This window comes from Sesamum indicum, linkage group LG8, assembly GCF_000512975.1.
Source record: "Sesamum indicum cultivar Zhongzhi No. 13 linkage group LG8, S_indicum_v1.0, whole genome shotgun sequence".
Classification (NCBI taxonomy): Eukaryota; Viridiplantae; Streptophyta; class Magnoliopsida; order Lamiales; family Pedaliaceae; genus Sesamum; species Sesamum indicum.
Genome location: NC_026152.1, coordinates 13,688,276 through 13,706,786, shown reverse-complemented (window position 1 = coordinate 13,706,786; position 18,511 = coordinate 13,688,276). Strand labels below are relative to the sequence as shown.

Genomic DNA, 18,511 nt, shown 5'->3' with positions numbered 1-18,511 from the left:
TTTGTAGTGCAGATAATTTGAGAAAAATTCTAACCTAGATTTGCTTGGCCCGAATTCAGTCCAAATCATATAACAAGTGTATAGATTTGCTTGGCCCGAATTTAGTCCATATCATATAACAAGTGTATATACTTTACAAGGGTGACTGGGTTAATCTACATTTTTTTTGGACCAGTCTGGGTTAGATAATTTCATGATTGGTATTAGAATATTTGGTAAGATGATAATTTAACAACTTATTTACTTTGTATCGATTATTGTGATAATTTTATGATGTATTTATTTTTGCAGTTGTTACGAGGATAAATGTGTAATTGACAAAATTACCCCGTAAATAGGACTAAAACATCAATATCACATGGTCACATCACAAAATATAAAATATTTGAAAATATTTAAACTTTTTATATGTACATCTTATACCTATATAATTTTTCCCACCAGAACCATATTCATCATCATCAAATATAATATTATGAATATTAATATAATATATGTCTAATAACAGATTATTAAAAAATATTGATATATAATAATAATATCAAATATATATATCTAACTTGCGCAAATTATTATAAATTTTTAACACCAAAAGAAATTTTTATTTTTAAAATTTATGTACTTGTTATTCTCTAATTTTGAACTTATAATAAATACTTAGTATAAATAATAAAGTAAAATTTAAAATAAACTCATAACTGATTATTTATATTATATCCAATTATTATAAGTAATTAAAAAAAAAATTCGCTACTGCCAAACATCATCTTCTTCCCTATAAGAAATCGTGGGCCCTTGGCCGCTAACTTCCCAGCCCACCGCCCTCGCCCTCGCCCCTTCTCTACCCATCGACGACACAAACCGAATTAATGTCCGGCCCTTGCACAAAGTAAAAGAAACTTGACCAAACTTTTCAAAAGCATTACCCCTTTTGGGTTCCTCACATATTATCAATTAATTCTTATTTTTCTTCTCAACATGACAAGACTTACTAATTTAATTATACAAAATTTTATACTTTTTGCATAATTTAACTCAAGAGTATTTTAGGCTTGTATAGAAAATATTTTTCTTGCTTGGCTATATCGATAAGTCATGAATTGATTATATAATAAAATTAATTTAGCGTATTTCTCCTCTAAATATTAATGAGAAGACAATTCAAAGTATAAAATTATGAACGAGTTTGAAAAATAAAAGAGGTGAACAACCACGTTATCCCTCCCAACATATCTATAATTTTGACTCCTCCAACTATGAAAATCTATTCTAAATTTTTTGACTTTTATTTGAAGTGATAGTACTATTATTTATTAGTATACGCAAATTATATAATTATGATTGATAGAACAGTAAATGGTTTTCCCCATATTCCAAGAGAAATGAAAGATAATTCTCTTAATAAATTTTAGTAGACACCACTACAAAAAAATGTATTTTTCCATGGTTAATTATTATAGTTAAAAATAAAATATTGCAATAGATCAATAATCATTAGCCACAATGATACAATAACTATTAGTCGTCATTTTAGCATGCAAGGAAACGTTGACTACCTTAAACTCATTAAAAGTGTTTCAGTAATTGGTAAGAACTATGGTATATGCTTTGGCCAATAGCTAAAATGATGATAAGTATTTGAAAAATCACAATTGCACTCTTTGATATTATAGTTATAATCATAAGTACATCTAATTAGTAAAATTACACAAATATTCCCTAAAGTACATTGCGCTAATATTCCCAAAATAGAACTTACATAAATATTACCTAAAGTACATTGCACTAACACTCTCGAAATAGATGTAATTACAATTTTCCAAAGATAAAAAATACTTTTGTATTTAGACCTAATCTCAAGGGGTGGTAATTCACCCTTTAATGTTTCTAACCAAACCCAAAATTTTTTCCTTATACATTTTCTCTAATTTCCTTTTTTCTTTTTTGCATTCTTTCATCACAGCCTCAGAGCGGGGGGTAACACCAAGTTCATAGCCACGGTTCTTGGTACTCTGTGATGCCCAAGGAAAATAAGAAGGACGGTTATTATGGTTCAGATCAGCATGACCTATTATATTCAAGAAATTAGTCACAGAATTCCGGAACTACCGATCAGAACTGAAGAATATGTTCAATATCAGCCAACATTCAAGTGTCAGTAACGTCAAACAGCTGATATACCGGAGAATTTGCTAAATAAAGAACAATTCGAAATTTCTGCAGGGATATAACAATCAATCACATGGCTCGTTGGGCCAAATTCCAACCTCAGTATAACCATCTTCGGTAGCGCATGCTCTGAACATGCCAACTGTGTTAAATGGCATCGTAACTTCTCCTTTGGCAGACACGGCGATCAAACCAGTGGTGCGCTTTGGTGTACACTCATCTATAATGTGGGTTGCCGCTTCGCTGAGAGAAAGCCCTTTGTACTCCATAAGAGCAGCCAGTTCTCTTCCAACAGTAGCACGGATTATGGCTTCGCCTTTGCCAGTAGCAGAGACGGCACATACACTATTGGCATATGTGCCTGCTCCAATGATGGGCGTATCACCAATTCTTCCCGCCATCTTGTTGACTAATCCACCAGTGGATGTAGCAGTGGCTAAATTTCCTTTGCTGTCAACAGCAACACATCCAACTGTTCCAATTTGACTATCACCTTTAAGAAGTGATGCTTCGTCATCAACATTTGGGATTGGTTGTGTAAAGTCGATCTACAAAGAAATGACAGATACATTAGCTGCTATTTCAGTGATTGTATGACCAAACTCTTGTTGAGATATATATCACAGGCTTTGGGAGCATATCCTTAAATGTAGGGGTGTGCAGAAAACCGAAAAATCGGATCGAACCGAAAATTTAGTTTTCGGTTTTTCTTTTAAAAATTTTCACCGAACTTTTAAATAATAAAATATATTTTTACACATATTAATATTATATATATTAATATATAATATATTAATATTATATTGGTATTTAATTTAGAATTTAATTTTGGTATTTTGGTATTGTATTTTTGGATAAAATTGAAAAAATATCACAATTTCGGCTTAAAATATCAAAATATATTTTTTTTTTTAAAAAAGGAAAAAAACGGTTTTTTCGATTTTTAAATCGAAAAATCGAATTTGGTTCGGTTAAAACCAAACCGTTTTCGAGTTTACAAAACCCCGAACCGAACTTTCGGTTAACCGGAAATCGATTCGGTTAACCGGTTTGCACACACCTACTTAAATGTTTGCTTACATTGTTCAACAGCTAGGAAGATTCATAGGAAGATTCAAGAGCAGATGTCAAATGTCAGGAAGTATTTGTTCTTAAATACTACAAAATGTCATGCTTCATTCCTATGAAAATTCTGATCTTTGCTGAATCCCATGACCTGCTGGTGCAAAGAAGAAAAGCTGAAAAACAATAAAAGGCATTCTTGCTAGTTTTAGTGCTTTCAGATGGTTCAGTGTTGACTAGATGCTGATGGATTGTGTTGTGTCAAAGTTTGTTCAACTGTTTTATACTTCAGGTACTTTTATAAATTTAGAAAACAGAATTTTGGAAAGTTTCAGAAATTAAAAGGGACCTCATATTTATATTATACTTCCCAGAAATGATTTTGATGCAAGCACAAACCACGGGTTTGCCTGTTAAACATGCACATGTCTTCTTGTCCTAACATGCAAACTAAATATCTTCTCTGCTATGATGAGAGTGGAAAGAAATATGGTGGTATCTAACTTTCCTGTGAGTGAAGACATTTTTTATATTCTGCAGCTAGCGCTTTCGCGAGTACTCAGAAATTTGGCAACGCAGTTTGCGTTTGTATTTCTCCCATAAATTACGGAACACTCTGTTTTGTGGAAAGAAAATGCAAACAAGTTTATCAAACATATCTAAGTGTTGTGTCAAGAAGTTACAATCAGGAACACAAAATTAGATATAAAATGGGTTACGACTTACCATGTGGGGACTACGAATTCAATCACTCTAGAAATTCAAGAGATCAAAATAGTAAGAGGTTGTCAATTGGAAATGAATGGCAAAAAGCTTTTACAGTTTAAACACAATAACACTTCAAACTCAATTTCCTGAGCTGGAGCAGGGGGCAATGGGTTTCACGTAGATTGGCAAAGGGTAAAAAGAAAGATGCCAAGGAAAGAACATACCTGAACACGGTTAGCTTCTTTTGCTTGTTTTAGTCTCTCAATGTTTTCGGGAGTTATAAAATAGCTTGAATCAACAGTTTCAATGCCCTTCACCAAAACAAGGACCAATAAGCAAAACGGAGAGAAGGCAGAAACCACCATTGTCATTACAATCAAGAGAAAATCATGGAATCTACTATATGCAGCACAATTACATTAATAAATACCTTAGGTAGAAAACCTACACTTAAACTGCATGCATTACATAGTCAAGCTAGTAAACATTCAGCAGAGAAGGCCTCATGCATGCATTTCAAGAACTAACACTTCGAGAGCACTTCATGTAGCAAAAGCATAAAACAGAGGAGCATCATTACAGAGCAAAAACAAAGAGAATCAACGTCAACGAATAAATTAAGTAAATTGATTATGAGTGAATTAGGGTAACTAATTTCATGAGTGTTGAACACAAAGTGATAAGTTCAACACTAAATTAAATTAACTGGAATAATGGAATTAGGGTGAGTAATTTCATGAGTGTTGAACACAAAAGCTATAATTTTAAACAAGAAAGCTCATTTTCAGCTATTGTTATGATGGTTTTCGGAATAGAAAGTATTCCAAATATGGAAAATTTTGATAGTAAACTACCTCTGCGGACTTTAGTACAGGTGAAGGGCAAATATCTGCATAACATCCCTAGAGAAACAGAAAGAGAAAGTGGAATTTGTCTGAATGTGTCACTAATTTGCACTAGCATGAACACATGATCAGCATGTGAGCCTCCTATACACTATTTCACTTCCTTGAACAGACTTTTAGGTCAGCCCTGTACTCCAATAAGCCCATGAGCTTGCACGCAGCAACATTTCGACCACAGAACATAATATGCTGAAAGTAACTCCAAAGTAGATGCAAATAGCACGTAAAAGGTAGATATATGACGGCACAACGTTGAAATAGAATCTAATCGAAGTATCTTCTGAAACTTTATCACAGAAAAAAGAGACTGAATGGAAAAGGAATACTGAAAGAGAAACTGAGAAAATCATATCTAACTTGTTCCCTTGCAAATGCCTCTGCTCCAGCAAATCCGAGATAGATGTGAGGAGTTTTCTCCATAACTAGCCTTGCTAGAGAAATGGCATTTTTAACTGTAGTAACACCAGAAACAGCACCACAGTTCTTTGTATTTCCATCCATGATACAAGCTTCCATCTCTACAGTGCCATTGCTCGTCAACACAGAGCCTTTGCCAGCATTAAAATTTGGATTATCTTCCAGTTCACGGACCTGCAAAATTCAACTAAGATTAGAAAGAAAGCCTCGATTTCTATTATTTTTTATACAAAAACATAAAATAGGGCTGTCTCCAACCCTAGATCAACAGACATAGAGTTTCTCTTGTTTTCACAGTGCAAAAAAGTTGGAGCATTGTCTCAAGACAGGCAACATCCAAACGTGAAACTCCACGCATAATCCAATAGTTTGACTTCTTTTCTCTAAGTTACTATCTCCATTCACATAGATGCGGAACACATATAACCTCAACCGTGTTGCACTGCTTCAATCTAGAAAAATTCTCACAAGCTCAGTTAACAGTAGAAACACGCCTGATCATCAATCAGCATACAAAAGTACAGACATGTGCAGTACACGCAGTAAGAACAGAAGAAAAGTAAATTTCCACCAAATCATTCCAGGAAACCAAAACGAGGAGACCACACCACGCGGATTGCAGGTATAAGTACAAAAACATAAAAAGGAAGAACAAACAAGTTGATTTTACAAGTACGTACAACGAGTTCGACGACGTCCAATGGTGATCGACCAGCTTTAATAGCATCAACACCGATCTGGAGACAGTGGCGGAGGGCGGCTTCTCGGGGCTCTCGGCGCTCCGGAGGCATCGACCGTGGGATGTCACCAGCGCCACCGTGCAGTGCTATTGCCCAACCCATCGCCGCCTCCACCACCTACCACTGCAGCTTCCGTTGTCTATGTGCGTGAATTATTGTAGTATGGTACAGTATAATATGTTGTGAGAGAGAGAAAGAGAGAGAGAGAGAGAGAGAGGGGCTCCTCTTCCAATATTCCTATGTAGAATTGAATTTCCTATCCAAATCCTCCCCCATTTTCTATAGTATTTAAGAGTAAAAACGTCGTATTACTATTTAAATAATTCAATTAATATTTGAATTTCACTTTTAATAATATTGTATTAGTATTTAAATATTTCAATTTCACTTTTAATATCACTTTAACATCTAACTATTTTTTTTATTTATTTTGATATTATCTTTTTATATAATACTCATTTTACATTTGAACATTTGGACACAAAAATAACATTAATAGTGAAATTTGGATACTAATTGAGTTATTTGTAATTACTCGCGTATCAAATTGACAATAATTATAAAAGTCGAGTATCAAATAAATTTTACTCTTTTATTTAATATATACATACCATGTATTTATTATTTATTTTATTTATTATACACATTGCATATATATATAAATCAAAATAAAGAATATAATATAATTTAAAATAGAAAATCAAATTCAAATTTTTTGTACTTTACCAAATGGAGTTTTAATTCCAAATTGTCTCAGTCTTTTTCTTTATTTTTTTCACTAAAATAGTAATATTGTAATAACATCACTTAGTATTTTATTTTCTTGGGGCATGTTTGGTTGGATTTATTATGTAGGACAAGATTTGATATTACGCATAATTGGTTGTTGATTGAATTTTATAAACAACACAAAGACAAATGCATTGAATTCCAAAGGCAAGTCGCCTTCTCTCTCTTCTTCATCGAAAACACCACACCTACACCTGCCCAGCTTTTTACTTGGACTTGGACACACGCACACCTAAGTAAGAGATGAAGTGAACTTTATGTAACCTTTCACAGCGGCAGAGGTAAACGAATCGATCTTCCAAATGACCCTTCTCCCAGACCTGATGGTATTGCCTCTAATAAGTTTTGACATATTATCAGTACTAATCTCAAACGTATTATTGTCTTTAATATTCTTAATCCTCATAATTTCATTCTTCTTATTCCCAAATGTGACAAGTCGGAAAAATGTTAATCAATTTCTTTAGTTAATAGTTTTAGACTTTTGTATCGCTAACAATATTCTTGCAACGTTGGAGATTAACCATTTTCTTAAAACCAAAGCATATGGTGAGAAGGGGTTTGCAGCTTTGAAACTCAATACGAGCAAAGCTTATGTTCGGTAGAACGATCGTTTTCGAATCAAATCCTTTGTAGATTAGCTTAGTAGACTAGGTTTTCATTCTTTTCAGACTAGGTTGTCATCATTCTTAGATTCGTTTGCAAACAATAAAAACTTATGATCGGGTGGAATAGAAGTTAAGCTTTTTTAAAATTAAATAAAATTATAGACAGTTTTTTATTGTTGGAGAAATTATTAATGCTTTTCTAGTGATAATATTCGTTCAATAATTGACCACTTTGTTAGTTTTTGTTAGAATTTCGTACAAATTTAACACTAAATTGCCCAAGACCTCTTTTCAACCTAAATTATAATTCTACATATTTTTCAAAATTAGTATATTTTATAACACTCATTCAGAATCAGACTTTTACATTTTTTTATAATAAAATCCATTCAACGTCGATTTTTATTTTATTTTTTATAAAATTTTAAACTTTCAAAAAAGTGATATTTTCATATTTTTGTTCAAAAACTACATAATTATATCACATATTAAAGGTATCAAATAATTTCTTAAATCATGATAAAGTACTTATAATTATTGAATTTTATGGGAGTTGGATGAAATTTAACTTATATCAATATTATAAATTTAAAAGAATTTTTTTGATAATATTATAAATGGACTTATACCTAGGAAAATAAATAAAATATTTTTGCTGCACTTATTATCGTTTTCGTTTGTGAAAATGACTCTTGTTGGTCTTCTAGCGAGAGTGAGGCTCATAGATTTCGGCCATTGTAGAAGAGCAGCAGCTACAAGATTCAACAGTGGGTATATTGCAAACTCCAGCGGGAAAAACACTTACACAACCAGTATTAGAGAGATGGTGACGTTGGTTGTGGCCACCACCGTCGACCCAGCATCCGTCGGCCCGGCCTCCGCCCTCTTGTCAATGCCCGGCTGGCAGCCTGGCCCTTCACTCCAGGTTTCTGTTGTCATGCTTGTTATCTTGTTCATAATTTGATCATTCCATGATGTATGAAGAGATGGGTTCTTTTATTCATGACCAGTGAAAGAAACTATATGTGCCTACTTTTTCAAGATTGGTTATTTTGTTTGATCAAGATGAACCTCTGATGATTGAGGGTTAGCCAGATTTTAGATTAATTTTTCTGTCAACTGCAGTTTTAAATGGATTCAGAAGGTGGTTTCTGTTGTGCTGATGGTAAATAAACAAGAATTGTGAAGATGGGATGCTGAGAAATTAGACCTTCGTGTTGTTGTTTAGCTTAGTACATGTAGGGATGGAGCTAAAACTTGTAATCTTGGGTGTAATAAAGATATTTTGATTCAAATGGGAGAGTGCCTTTAAATTTGAAAAATGTAAATTTTTCTTACTCCAAGTAATTTACATATAAACTATTGATAGTTTGATGTTGAGGCGAGTGCGATTCTACTTGCCTCACTGGGTGAAGTGTAGATGATGAAGGTTTTTTATGATTTTCTTTACTAAAATCTTTGAAAAAAAATTTGTGGTTTGAGTTTAGGGTATCTCAAGTTTTGTGAACAAGGAAGTGAGGCTGTTGAAGCATGATAGAAGTATTGTACGAGAGGATCACTTGGACAGGAGATGGGAGGAGGCCACTGGTGAGGTCGTTAATGAGGTTATTTTCCTTAGTAGGCACACAGCGGTCTCCAATCGTCCTGCGCTTACAATCCATCCTATTGGTACGCTTGCATTTTCTATTTGTGAGGGCCAACTTGTTGGCTTGATCCTCAATTTCTTGGCAACGTGTGACGAGTATTAAGTCCTGATGCTTCTTACATTTAGGAGTACCCCATCTACAAGTAGGGGATGTACCACCAGCTGGTGGGAAGCCTGGATGGGCTGCACCGCCTAATCCACGTATAGGACCGTGGCTCAGGCTGTTGAAATCTATTGCTGAATCACATAATCTGATTCCTGAATTTGAGGTGATGGAACTTTTTATGCATGTTAATCGTGGAATTAATTTTTTAGTTTCTATATGTTTGTTACAACTATTTATATGGTAAATCATCTCCGTAAATTAGCAACTCTAATGAGATCTTTCATACCATAATTTTACGTAAACAAATGCCGCATTGATCACGTTTGAAACTATATGGCCATTCGTAAACCTATAACGGACGAAAAATGACTCTTCTTATATGTTGGATGTGGTAAATATTTTTATCATGAGCTAAGGAATTATTAAAATTCTGGATTTGCTGAACTCCTCTTATATTTCCATGGTCATACAATATGTAAACTGCATTCTTTGGTGATAGTTATCTTAGGGCTTTTCTTTTCATCTCTTTTGGTACTTCTGGGAGTCTTCCATTTTCCTCTAGTCAAACATTTGAGATGAAACGTAAGGTATGGGTATTCTGTTTTCAGAATCATGTGAGATCTAGATATTTAGTAAACATATAAATTGTCCTTTACAACTGGGAGCTGTTCTTAGGGTAAATCTTTGCATATTTGGTGATCTTTATTTATTCTAGCTCATGAATGTGGAAGATGACATTTGTCTTGTCTTGTTTGGTATACCTTAATTTTCAATCCAGCTCGTAATGGTTCAAGGCCTGCAATTCACTTAACATCATCAAAGTTATCAATGAAATGTATAATGTCTGCGGAAAAGGAATGAAGTAGACCTAGCATCACTACCCGTCTCAAAGCTGAGTCAGATGTCTCCTATTCAATCTTCATCGCATCTTCCAAGTTATGCAATGAACTTTAAAGTTTCTTTCATAATGGCCCAGAATTGCATCATATCTCACACCTTTATGTTAGTTGTTAGAATAACCCCTCATTTCACTATTCCGAATGACAAATAGTGAGGCTTACCCGAACAGCAAAAGACTCCCATTCATCAAATATCCTACCATATCAAATCAAAGATAATGCGGTTACAGACATCAGATAGTAACTCATTTTAAAAGCCGTATAGTTATAGTAATATAGTAAACCCAAATTACACCCTGTTATGCATCTGCATTCTCAATAATAGACATTTATGGATCTCTTAGCGTGAAAAGGTTTTGGAAAAAGAACCTAAACAAATAAAGCAATGGAAAAAGAAGGCCTCGAGATCATTTACATTACCATAGTTCTCTTATTTGACTCATGTCTTCTGGTCTAATGGCATCGTATCCAGTGATCTCATGTAAAGTTGATGTCATTATACAACATATACCTATGAAGTTTCCCTCTTGCTCATCTTGTTGTAGATCACATTGGAAGCAACTCATCATGGCCCGGAAATTCACTCACCTACTATGTTTGTAGAGATTGGTATTAGTCTTATTTCCAAGCCCTGAACAGCTACTAATATTTATAATCACCTCTTCATATAGTTGTTTACTTCAGTTATATCTCATTTTAGGGTGATAGCAAACAGAAGTTTTACTTTACATTTGTTATTATTGTATTCTTCTCTAGCCTTTATACCTTATCAATTACCATTACTTGTATCATTGCAGGTAGTACAGAAGAATACTGGAAGAGGCAGGATGCTGCACAAGCCATTGCTTTAGTTGGGTACCCTTTTAACTGGAACATGAGTGGATAAAAAACACTGTAGAAGTCGGATGTTATAATATTTGGTGTAAGAGCGAAATAAAATGGTTATTGAATGAGATCGTGATCATTTTTGTTTAGAGGGATTTGTTGACCCATTGTGTATTTGCTGTGTCATTAAAGCTTGTATGGGAAGGACTAGGGCTTGGAGAAGGAACTGCAGTAGGAGACTGGAGCAGGTAATCCTTGCCAAAACATTGCCATGATATGAAATTAAATTCTAATTTCTAAAGGCAAAAGCTTGATCTAATGTAATATGTGGCTCCTTGAACAAACCCTGTTAGGTATACTGAACCCATTTTTGAGTATAAACATTGTTTGGGCCCTCAAGCCTTCTGCATCTGTCAATCACTAAACTCGGGATAGTTATAGTTTTGAAGCTTTATCAAAGTTTAATTGAGAGGATCTGCCTACATGAACTGTTTATTATCTTCTTTTATGCCTCTTTCTATTCCTCAATACACTTTTAATGCTACAGGAACGCTGGACAAAACAAAGTTCTCCTTGGAATTGGTGGTGGACATTATGTACCAAGGCATATGGATATCGTCCTGTAAGTTGTTAATGTCCTACGTTCTTTAGGTGATTTGATGTGAATTTTTTAGGGGAACCTGCTTGCGCAGGTACTTTAATATGACTACAGTGAAAAAAGAAACTACAGTTGTTGAAAGTTTGAAGTATTGTCTTTTCATTAAAAAATATGAAAGAAAATTCAGTAAACAATGGACTTGTGTTAGTACGTACCTTGAGATTCTCGGTTTCCATCTCTCTATCTCCCTATGTGTGTGGCAAAATGGACTTTTAAGTCAATCAATTCCAGGATTGATTAAAAACTTATTTTTTATTTCAGAAAAGATGGTGTTTGGGTAGGCCACCTTCTTTCAGGATATTCATTGCCAATGGTGGATCCAGGTCAATCAAAATCCCACAAAGGCATGCAAGGTGTGGGGGGGACCTGGAAAGAAGCAATCAAAGTTTCATTTGAGACAACAAAAGAAGCTTTTCCAGGGGGAGAAGTTCTGGCTCATCTGGACCACAAGTTAGTCATGCTTCTCCAATAAATGATATTTACAAACGGAACTTAAGAACAAATCGTTCATTACTAATTTGGCTAAGAACATGAACAATATTGGGCAAAAGTAAAACCGAACAAATTACTTGATACACACAAATTGTTATAGCTTCTAGAAGCTGAATTATAAGGTATGCTCATGGGCCAACGTGTAAAGAGATAATCCCATAGTAAATCTCTTCTTTGGACAAGCATAGAAATCGATGTCTCACAAGTGATGCAAAATACATTTAAGCGATGGCTTGTAGGTGGTTTATTGAGTGTTGATTTCTTGCTTCATACTGACTAAACCCATTGTGACGGTGTTGAGAATAATGGACATGAGTGGAGCCATAATATTGGAGATTTGTTACCTAACCCACTAATCAATGTTTTTGAACTTAATCCATACATCTCCTAAGTCGAGTCAAGATAGTTAGTTCAAATGATGGATCAATTCATATCAATTTGTGTCTATGTGTGATGTTATACATTGTTTACTTACAATTTTATGTTTGTAAAATTTCTTAAATGATGAAAAAGAATAAATTTAAGTGACTAATAAATATCCTGAAGTTGAACATAGCTCTTACAAAACTGCAATAAGGGTATGTTATCTGAATAAGTCAACTACCCCCTTGCAAAAGTCAGGTTGTCATTATTTTGGTGATTCTTGAACAACGCAGCCCTTGAACTCTTAGAAAAGAACCTCGCAACCTCGCATTGACTTTTCTCAAAAGTTCAAGGGGTTGCGTTGCTCTTTCTTCTTTTTCCACAGGGGCTTTTTGTCTGTTAGTATTATGGGGTTCTGTTGCATTTAACCTGTTTATGTACTATGGAAAGGGGTCAGCGCAATTTATCAATTTGACCATTGTGGATGGATGGGGTTTTATTTATTGTCACCAATATATACCTCTTGCTGCCTCAAAAACAAATGCTACTTTTCAAATAATGTAGCATTTCTAGTACATTCAAGCCTCCTTGCTAAAAGCCACATAAAATGCCAACTTGATATTTTCATCTGTGTTGTATATAATGCTGTTTTCACTATTATTTGCTCTCCAAGAGCTGGTTATCTTTTTAAGCCAAAGTCGGTTTGGTGAATGCAGGAGTTTCAAAAGTTGGCAGAAAAATGCAATTATTGGATTCCTAGCAGAGCAGGGCATACAAATCGGCAAGCCCGGTGACTTCTGCTAAAAATTGCTGACTGCAAATTGCTTTTGCCCAGTTGCCTTATTGTTTTGAACATTGGATAAAACCTCACTTTAGCATCGCGGGATCTCATTTCTGCCTCATTAAGCCACAATTGAAGGATGTTGCTCCTATTATCATGAACGACTCTTCAGATTCAAGAAACATCATGTCCTAGTACTTCTATATTCATTCTTTTATCTTTGTAATTGGCTTCCGTGGTTTTTGTTATCTGGTCACACGTAAGTGATGAACCTGGTTGATTTATGTATTGATAATACTGTGGTAGCCCCAAGATTGGTAAGGTTGGTAATGAGTATGCAGTTATTCTCTGGAAATCAAGCTAAGTAGTGTGACAATTGATCAAATTTACATACGGACAAGATTACAGAAGGGCAGTTAAAGAAAACAGCACAGGAAATTCCAAGGACCTTCAGCATATTAATAGTAGTCAATATTACGAAGCCACGGGAGGCATGAGCTGAAATGTCAATCTCTCACATCTGCCAATTCAAGCAGAGATTTATATAAATCCCCTCACTTGTAACTGTTGCAGGCAATTATGTTCTTGTTCATGATATACTCTGAGATACCCATCCTTATCTGGTCCTCTAGAGATATATATGCTCCGAATTGGTGGGTTGCACGAGTAAATTAGAGCAAATTTTTATTTGTATTCTTTTCAGGGCAGGCATAAATGAATTAAACTTTCTGAGTTTTAAATTGTACTTGAGACTGATCTAAGTATTAAATGAGTCACGCTCAGCAAAAGTTTGAATTGAATTTCAAATCTTATCTAACTAAAAGAAGGTGGTCGAGCCTGGCCCGTTATAGTTAATGAATTGAGCTCAAACGATGCTTCAGTGGCCAATATTCAGCAGTTTGGTTTTCCTTTTCCAATCCTATTCTTGATTTTGTAGGTCGAGCACATCATGATCATAATATTACACTCGGATGCCTTCTATGTGTGACGAGTAAGTATCCGTTTTTACAGCATTGCTGATGTTGTGGGCTGAAGTGGATGAGCATTCTGAGAAAAGTTGGTGCCCGTCAAGTATTAAAGAACGCGATTGAGGTACCGTTGCCATCCTAACGCTGCTTCCATCTTTCCATCCATAAAGAGTTGAAATTTCTTTGGCGAAGTTCCTTTCTTCTATGTATTTGAAGGCTGATTGAGTTGAAGTTGTTATCCAGGAAAATTGTATATTTTGTTGCAGAAGGGGAATGGATTTGAATTTGAGCATATTTAGCAAGTGGGAGGAACGTCCATAATGATAGTTTCCCTTGTAAATCTCCACATTTTATTCCCATTCCATGTATGCCCAGAAACACCATAACTGCTCTAATATAACATAAACACCAACGTTGTAACTCCCCTTGTTAATGCCACAATCTCTCCTATCTTTCAAAATTTTAAAATTTCCAATTCTCCCTCTCTCTCTCTCCACCACTCTCCTCCACTACACTTCATTTTTCACACACACAACACACACTGAGAATGAGCTCACCTTGCACAGTTCCAAGGCTTTTCCGATGCAGAGTAAGAGACTTTGCATCATGTTTCTACGCTTGCCGGTTACCTTTAGGTATAGTCAACTCATCAGAACCCTCTATTGCATGCTCTCAGAATGAGCATTCATTTCTTGTCTGTTTTTACTTAATTATGTCTATATGAGTGGATTATCTACATATCCTCTGATTCAACCCCTCTTCTGTTCCATTTCAGATGAAGAATCCGACATCCGCTGCAAACCGTCTCAAACCTTGAATGAAAGCGCCGATTTTAACTCTAAACGTGCTGTTCGAGGCCACAGGACGAGCAGAAAAACATCAATTGTCGACAGAACCTGCAGCGAAGACAGAGGAGAATCATCAGTCCAAAGTTCATCGTTGACCAACAGCAGAGGCGGGAGGCTAGACGAGCCGCGTTTTGCTGAGGAAGATTACATAGTTTTCTGCTTTAGAGAGGACGGTGCAATCCATATGATAGGTGAAGGAAAGTCCTCAGAAGCATATGATGAGAGTGATGAACATGAAAACACCACCAGTACTACTGCTGCTGCAGCAGATTTAAGGCCTATTAATAGGAAGGTGATCAGTGAGAATGCTCCTTGTTTTATGCATATCATTACCAAATTTTCTTGATTGAAAATCTCTCTGTTGATCACATATTGTGGTTGAATTTCCTCTTGGAGAAGCAGCTAAATTACAGTGAACGTGTTGGGCTTTCTCGGGATTCAAGAAAAGGAGGAATGATCGGTCGCGACGATGGAGATACTCAGATAAGTCAGGATGAAATTCCCAGCTTGGAGATTAAGGTTAAGTCCCACATGAAAAAGAAGAAACTTAATCCCTTCTCTTGTTAGTTTGCTTTAAGTTTACACTGAGAAGGACATATGAGAGACGCCTAATGCACGTAGTTACCAAACATGGTTGTCACAAGTTAGCATGGTAAAACAATTGGTAGGTTACATGCAATAGGCTGCATCTGAAATAGGCAAAAAGTTTCCTTTACGCACACACATAAAAAAAGGGGCTAAATTACAATACCCTCCCGAAAATTTAGCGTATTTATAAATACCTTCTTACAAATACTCCCTTAATTTAGTGTAAGTCTAACAATGAGACCATTCTGTTAGCATACGTTTGGTTTATATCTAGATTTTTTTATGAATTGATCAAAAGACCCTTTAGAGTATGATTATAATTTCATATATTTTTTAGAAATTTCTGAAATATTTTTATGGACTAATATACTCTATTGATTATTTACTTTACTGGTCCTCAAATAATTTTATATTTTCTCAAATGTTTTTTCTAAAACAAAATTAACAAAGGTAAAGTAGTAGTTTTCACCACACCGCGTAGAGGCTATATGATTATTTTCAATGGTTACTTGTGAAGTAGCAAGGGTACAATAGTATATTTGGGTAAATTAAATTGATGCCACACAAAGGCAGGTCACAAAATCTTGGTGATCTTTTTTATCTAATGAACGGGGAGTCTGCTTTAAAATCATTCTCCCTTCACCTACTCCAGAGTATGCTTCAACAGGAATCACATAAGTATGGATAGAAACCTCTGCAAAATGCCGGCCCGTGCAGATAAAGTACATTACACTCAATGACTTTTGTAAAATTACAGATACACCACTTTAAAGGGTGTTAGTTGAACTATTTTAGGAGGTGCTTGTATAAACTTTTGCCTTTAAATAAGGGATGTACTTGTAATTATAACTACAATCACAAGGGATGTAAAGGTAATTTGCACAAGACAGAATGTGTTAGTGTATTTAGGTCTAATCTCAAGGGGTGTTTGTGTAATTTACCCATAGATAATTTTACAAAAATAAACAAAAAAGGGAGTTAAAATATGATGAAGAGACTAACAGTGGAGTGGTGTGGCAGGATGATGAGGAAGAAAGAAGCAAGGAAATGGAGAGTGCTTGGGGTCCTGAATCTGTTGATGGAATCAAAGAGATCAACAACCCTATTGAGCAGCAGCAAAGTGCAAGTAAAATGGACTCCTTTGAGTCTTGTGATTCTACTCTATCAGATACCAGCACAAGCTCTTTTGCCTTCCCAGTGTAAGTCTTATATACCCTTACATTAACACTCTAAGATTAAATTCAAATACACAAACACTTGATATCATTTGCAAAATTACGGGTACAATCCTTGAGATTGTAGTTACAATTACACCCCTACACGGACAAAAACTTATACAAACATCCCCTGCTATTTGCAAAATTGCAAGTACGACCCTTAAAATTGTAGTTGCAATTATAATTTTACCCCCTATTCAGAATAAAAAATTTACACAAACAACCTCTGAAAAATTATTACACCAACACCCCCTCAAGAGGTACCTGTAATTTTGTTGTATATTAAAATCTAAACCCAAAAAGTGTCGATGTAATTCACCAGGATAGCATTGTTATTGTTTGATCTTTAGCTAATGGAAGATAACATGTTAAATCTGCATGCAGGTTGGGGATTGAATGGACAGGCAGCCCAGTTCATATGCCCAAAACGCAGAGCCAAGAGGCCCCAAGTGTGTGCCTACACTGCTGCAGATTCTAAACACATCAAATAGTGTTATTGATTCTTTTTGTTTTATAGCGATGGTGTTTCTGTAGTTCTGTTTCTTTCTTCTTTCTTCTTTTCTATAAACTAGTAAAATAAACATGCGCGAGTACAATTTTATCTTTAAATGTTAAATTTATGTAGAATACCAAATAGAAAATCTAATGAATCAAAAAATACTTTAGTTTTGATGACAGAAGATTATGCGAATAATGATGGAGAAGTCATACACGCATATATTTTGAATTCTATGACTCATATATATTATTTATTATACTTGGAATTTGGTCAGGCAGAAAGGCTTTGAGTCTTACTTCTTATGAACAAATCAAAAGAAATATAACTTTTTTCTTTTATCATGATTAATTATCATAATTACAAGTAAAAAATCATGTAAAATATTAATTAATCACAATTGTATAATATATTTTACAGACGAGACCAAAACATTAACTATCAGTAAAAATTATGCTAAATATTTTGATCATAACTAAAATCATATCAAATGTTGATTGATCGTTCCCAAAATTTAAGTTTTCATATGGTATGTTTTACCGTGGCAGATAATATTATTTTTTCATAAGTTTTAAATTACAGTCATTTATATTGATACGTAATAATCCATTTTTTCACAGTGTTAGGAGGCGATTTTCTCCTCACCTACCAAAACAAATTCAATTTTAAAATATAGGGTGGGATTGAGAAGTTGGTAAATTGGATTGATTCGTGCAGTTCAAATTTAAAATATTGGTAAATGCAGAATGATAGTCTATTTCGAGCTAGATGTTTCTCTTATTTTATATTAAATTATCTATTTGTTATTGAAAAAAATTATTTTAATAATGTAAAAAAAAAATTTACAAGAATGGGGTGGTTTTGGAGGTGTTGAAAAAGTAGACAACACCGCGATACGAAACAGCGGTGCTGCCATTTTTTATAAAAAAATATTACCAGCAAAATCGAGGTGCTAGTTAAGCTATTAAAAAAAATCTGCTTGGCACCGCGATCTATTTAGAGGGAATCAGTGCAAGTGTTATGATGTTGGACCATGTCCATATTTGTAATAATTGCATGGCATCGTCCATATTAGTTTTCTCTCGTTGTGATGTAGTACACAGCTCCCGATGCAGATGCGCCAACACTGTTGAACCCCAATTTGAGGTACTTTCATGAATGTCCTCCATATATTGTGGATACAATAGCGACATAGTATTACCCGTAGCTTCAGGTCATAATATCCAC

General features: G+C 34.7%; 3 protein-coding genes across 4 annotated transcripts; 2 read left to right on the top strand and 1 right to left on the bottom strand.

The window, feature by feature from the left end:
- On the bottom strand, positions 1,950 to 6,266 carry LOC105168507 (isoaspartyl peptidase/L-asparaginase 1). Its single transcript, XM_011088613.2, has 4 exons — positions 5,942 to 6,266; positions 5,202 to 5,435; positions 4,164 to 4,250; positions 1,950 to 2,717 (listed from the first exon to the last, which is right to left on the bottom strand). Exons 1-4 carry the CDS (start codon positions 6,101 to 6,103, stop codon positions 2,235 to 2,237), a joined length of 966 nt encoding a protein of 321 aa, XP_011086915.1. The 5' UTR covers positions 6,104 to 6,266; the 3' UTR covers positions 1,950 to 2,234.
- On the top strand, positions 8,062 to 13,472 carry LOC105168506 (D-aminoacyl-tRNA deacylase). Of its 2 annotated transcripts, XM_011088610.2 has the most exons (9): positions 8,062 to 8,323; positions 8,886 to 9,066; positions 9,170 to 9,312; positions 10,594 to 10,657; positions 10,846 to 10,898; positions 11,066 to 11,121; positions 11,421 to 11,495; positions 11,793 to 11,981; positions 13,103 to 13,472. In XM_011088610.2, the coding sequence occupies exons 1-9, from the start codon at positions 8,084 to 8,086 to the stop codon at positions 13,188 to 13,190; spliced, it is 1,089 nt and encodes a 362-aa protein (XP_011086912.1). In that variant the 5' UTR covers positions 8,062 to 8,083; the 3' UTR covers positions 13,191 to 13,472. The 2 variants fall into 2 exon arrangements, with proteins under 2 accessions (XP_011086912.1, XP_011086913.1); XM_011088611.2 differs by lacking the exon at positions 11,793 to 11,981.
- On the top strand, positions 13,619 to 17,404 carry LOC105168505 (protein BREAKING OF ASYMMETRY IN THE STOMATAL LINEAGE). The gene is made up of 6 exons (XM_011088609.2): positions 13,619 to 14,259; positions 14,379 to 14,770; positions 14,911 to 15,275; positions 15,386 to 15,502; positions 16,592 to 16,770; positions 17,173 to 17,404. Exons 2-6 carry the CDS (start codon positions 14,683 to 14,685, stop codon positions 17,264 to 17,266), a joined length of 843 nt encoding a protein of 280 aa, XP_011086911.1. The 5' UTR covers positions 13,619 to 14,259; positions 14,379 to 14,682; the 3' UTR covers positions 17,267 to 17,404.

What these genes read in the sequence shown, in the direction of transcription:
- LOC105168506 (XM_011088610.2), top strand. Translation starts at nt 8,084, where the DNA reads ATGACTCTTGTTGGTCTTCTAGCGAGAGTGAGGCTCATAGATTTCGGC. An exon ending in TACTATGTTTGTAGAGATTG is followed by an intron (nt 10,658 to 10,845) that starts GTATTAGTCTTA and finishes GTATCATTGCAG; the next exon opens with GTAGTACAGAAGAATACTGG. An exon ending in GCAGTAGGAGACTGGAGCAG is followed by an intron (nt 11,122 to 11,420) that starts GTAATCCTTGCC and finishes TTAATGCTACAG; the next exon opens with GAACGCTGGACAAAACAAAG.
- LOC105168507 (XM_011088613.2), bottom strand. Translation starts at nt 6,103, where the DNA reads ATGGGTTGGGCAATAGCACTGCACGGTGGCGCTGGTGACATCCCACGG. An exon ending in AGGCATTTGCAAGGGAACAA is followed by an intron (nt 4,251 to 5,201) that starts GTTAGATATGAT and finishes GTTTTGGTGAAG; the next exon opens with GGCATTGAAACTGTTGATTC. An exon ending in AAGAAGCTAACCGTGTTCAG is followed by an intron (nt 2,718 to 4,163) that starts GTATGTTCTTTC and finishes ATTTCTTTGTAG; the next exon opens with ATCGACTTTACACAACCAAT.
- LOC105168505 (XM_011088609.2), top strand. Translation starts at nt 14,683, where the DNA reads ATGAGCTCACCTTGCACAGTTCCAAGGCTTTTCCGATGCAGAGTAAGA. An exon ending in CGCTTGCCGGTTACCTTTAG is followed by an intron (nt 14,771 to 14,910) that starts GTATAGTCAACT and finishes GTTCCATTTCAG; the next exon opens with ATGAAGAATCCGACATCCGC. An exon ending in TTCCCAGCTTGGAGATTAAG is followed by an intron (nt 15,503 to 16,591) that starts GTTAAGTCCCAC and finishes GTGGTGTGGCAG; the next exon opens with GATGATGAGGAAGAAAGAAG.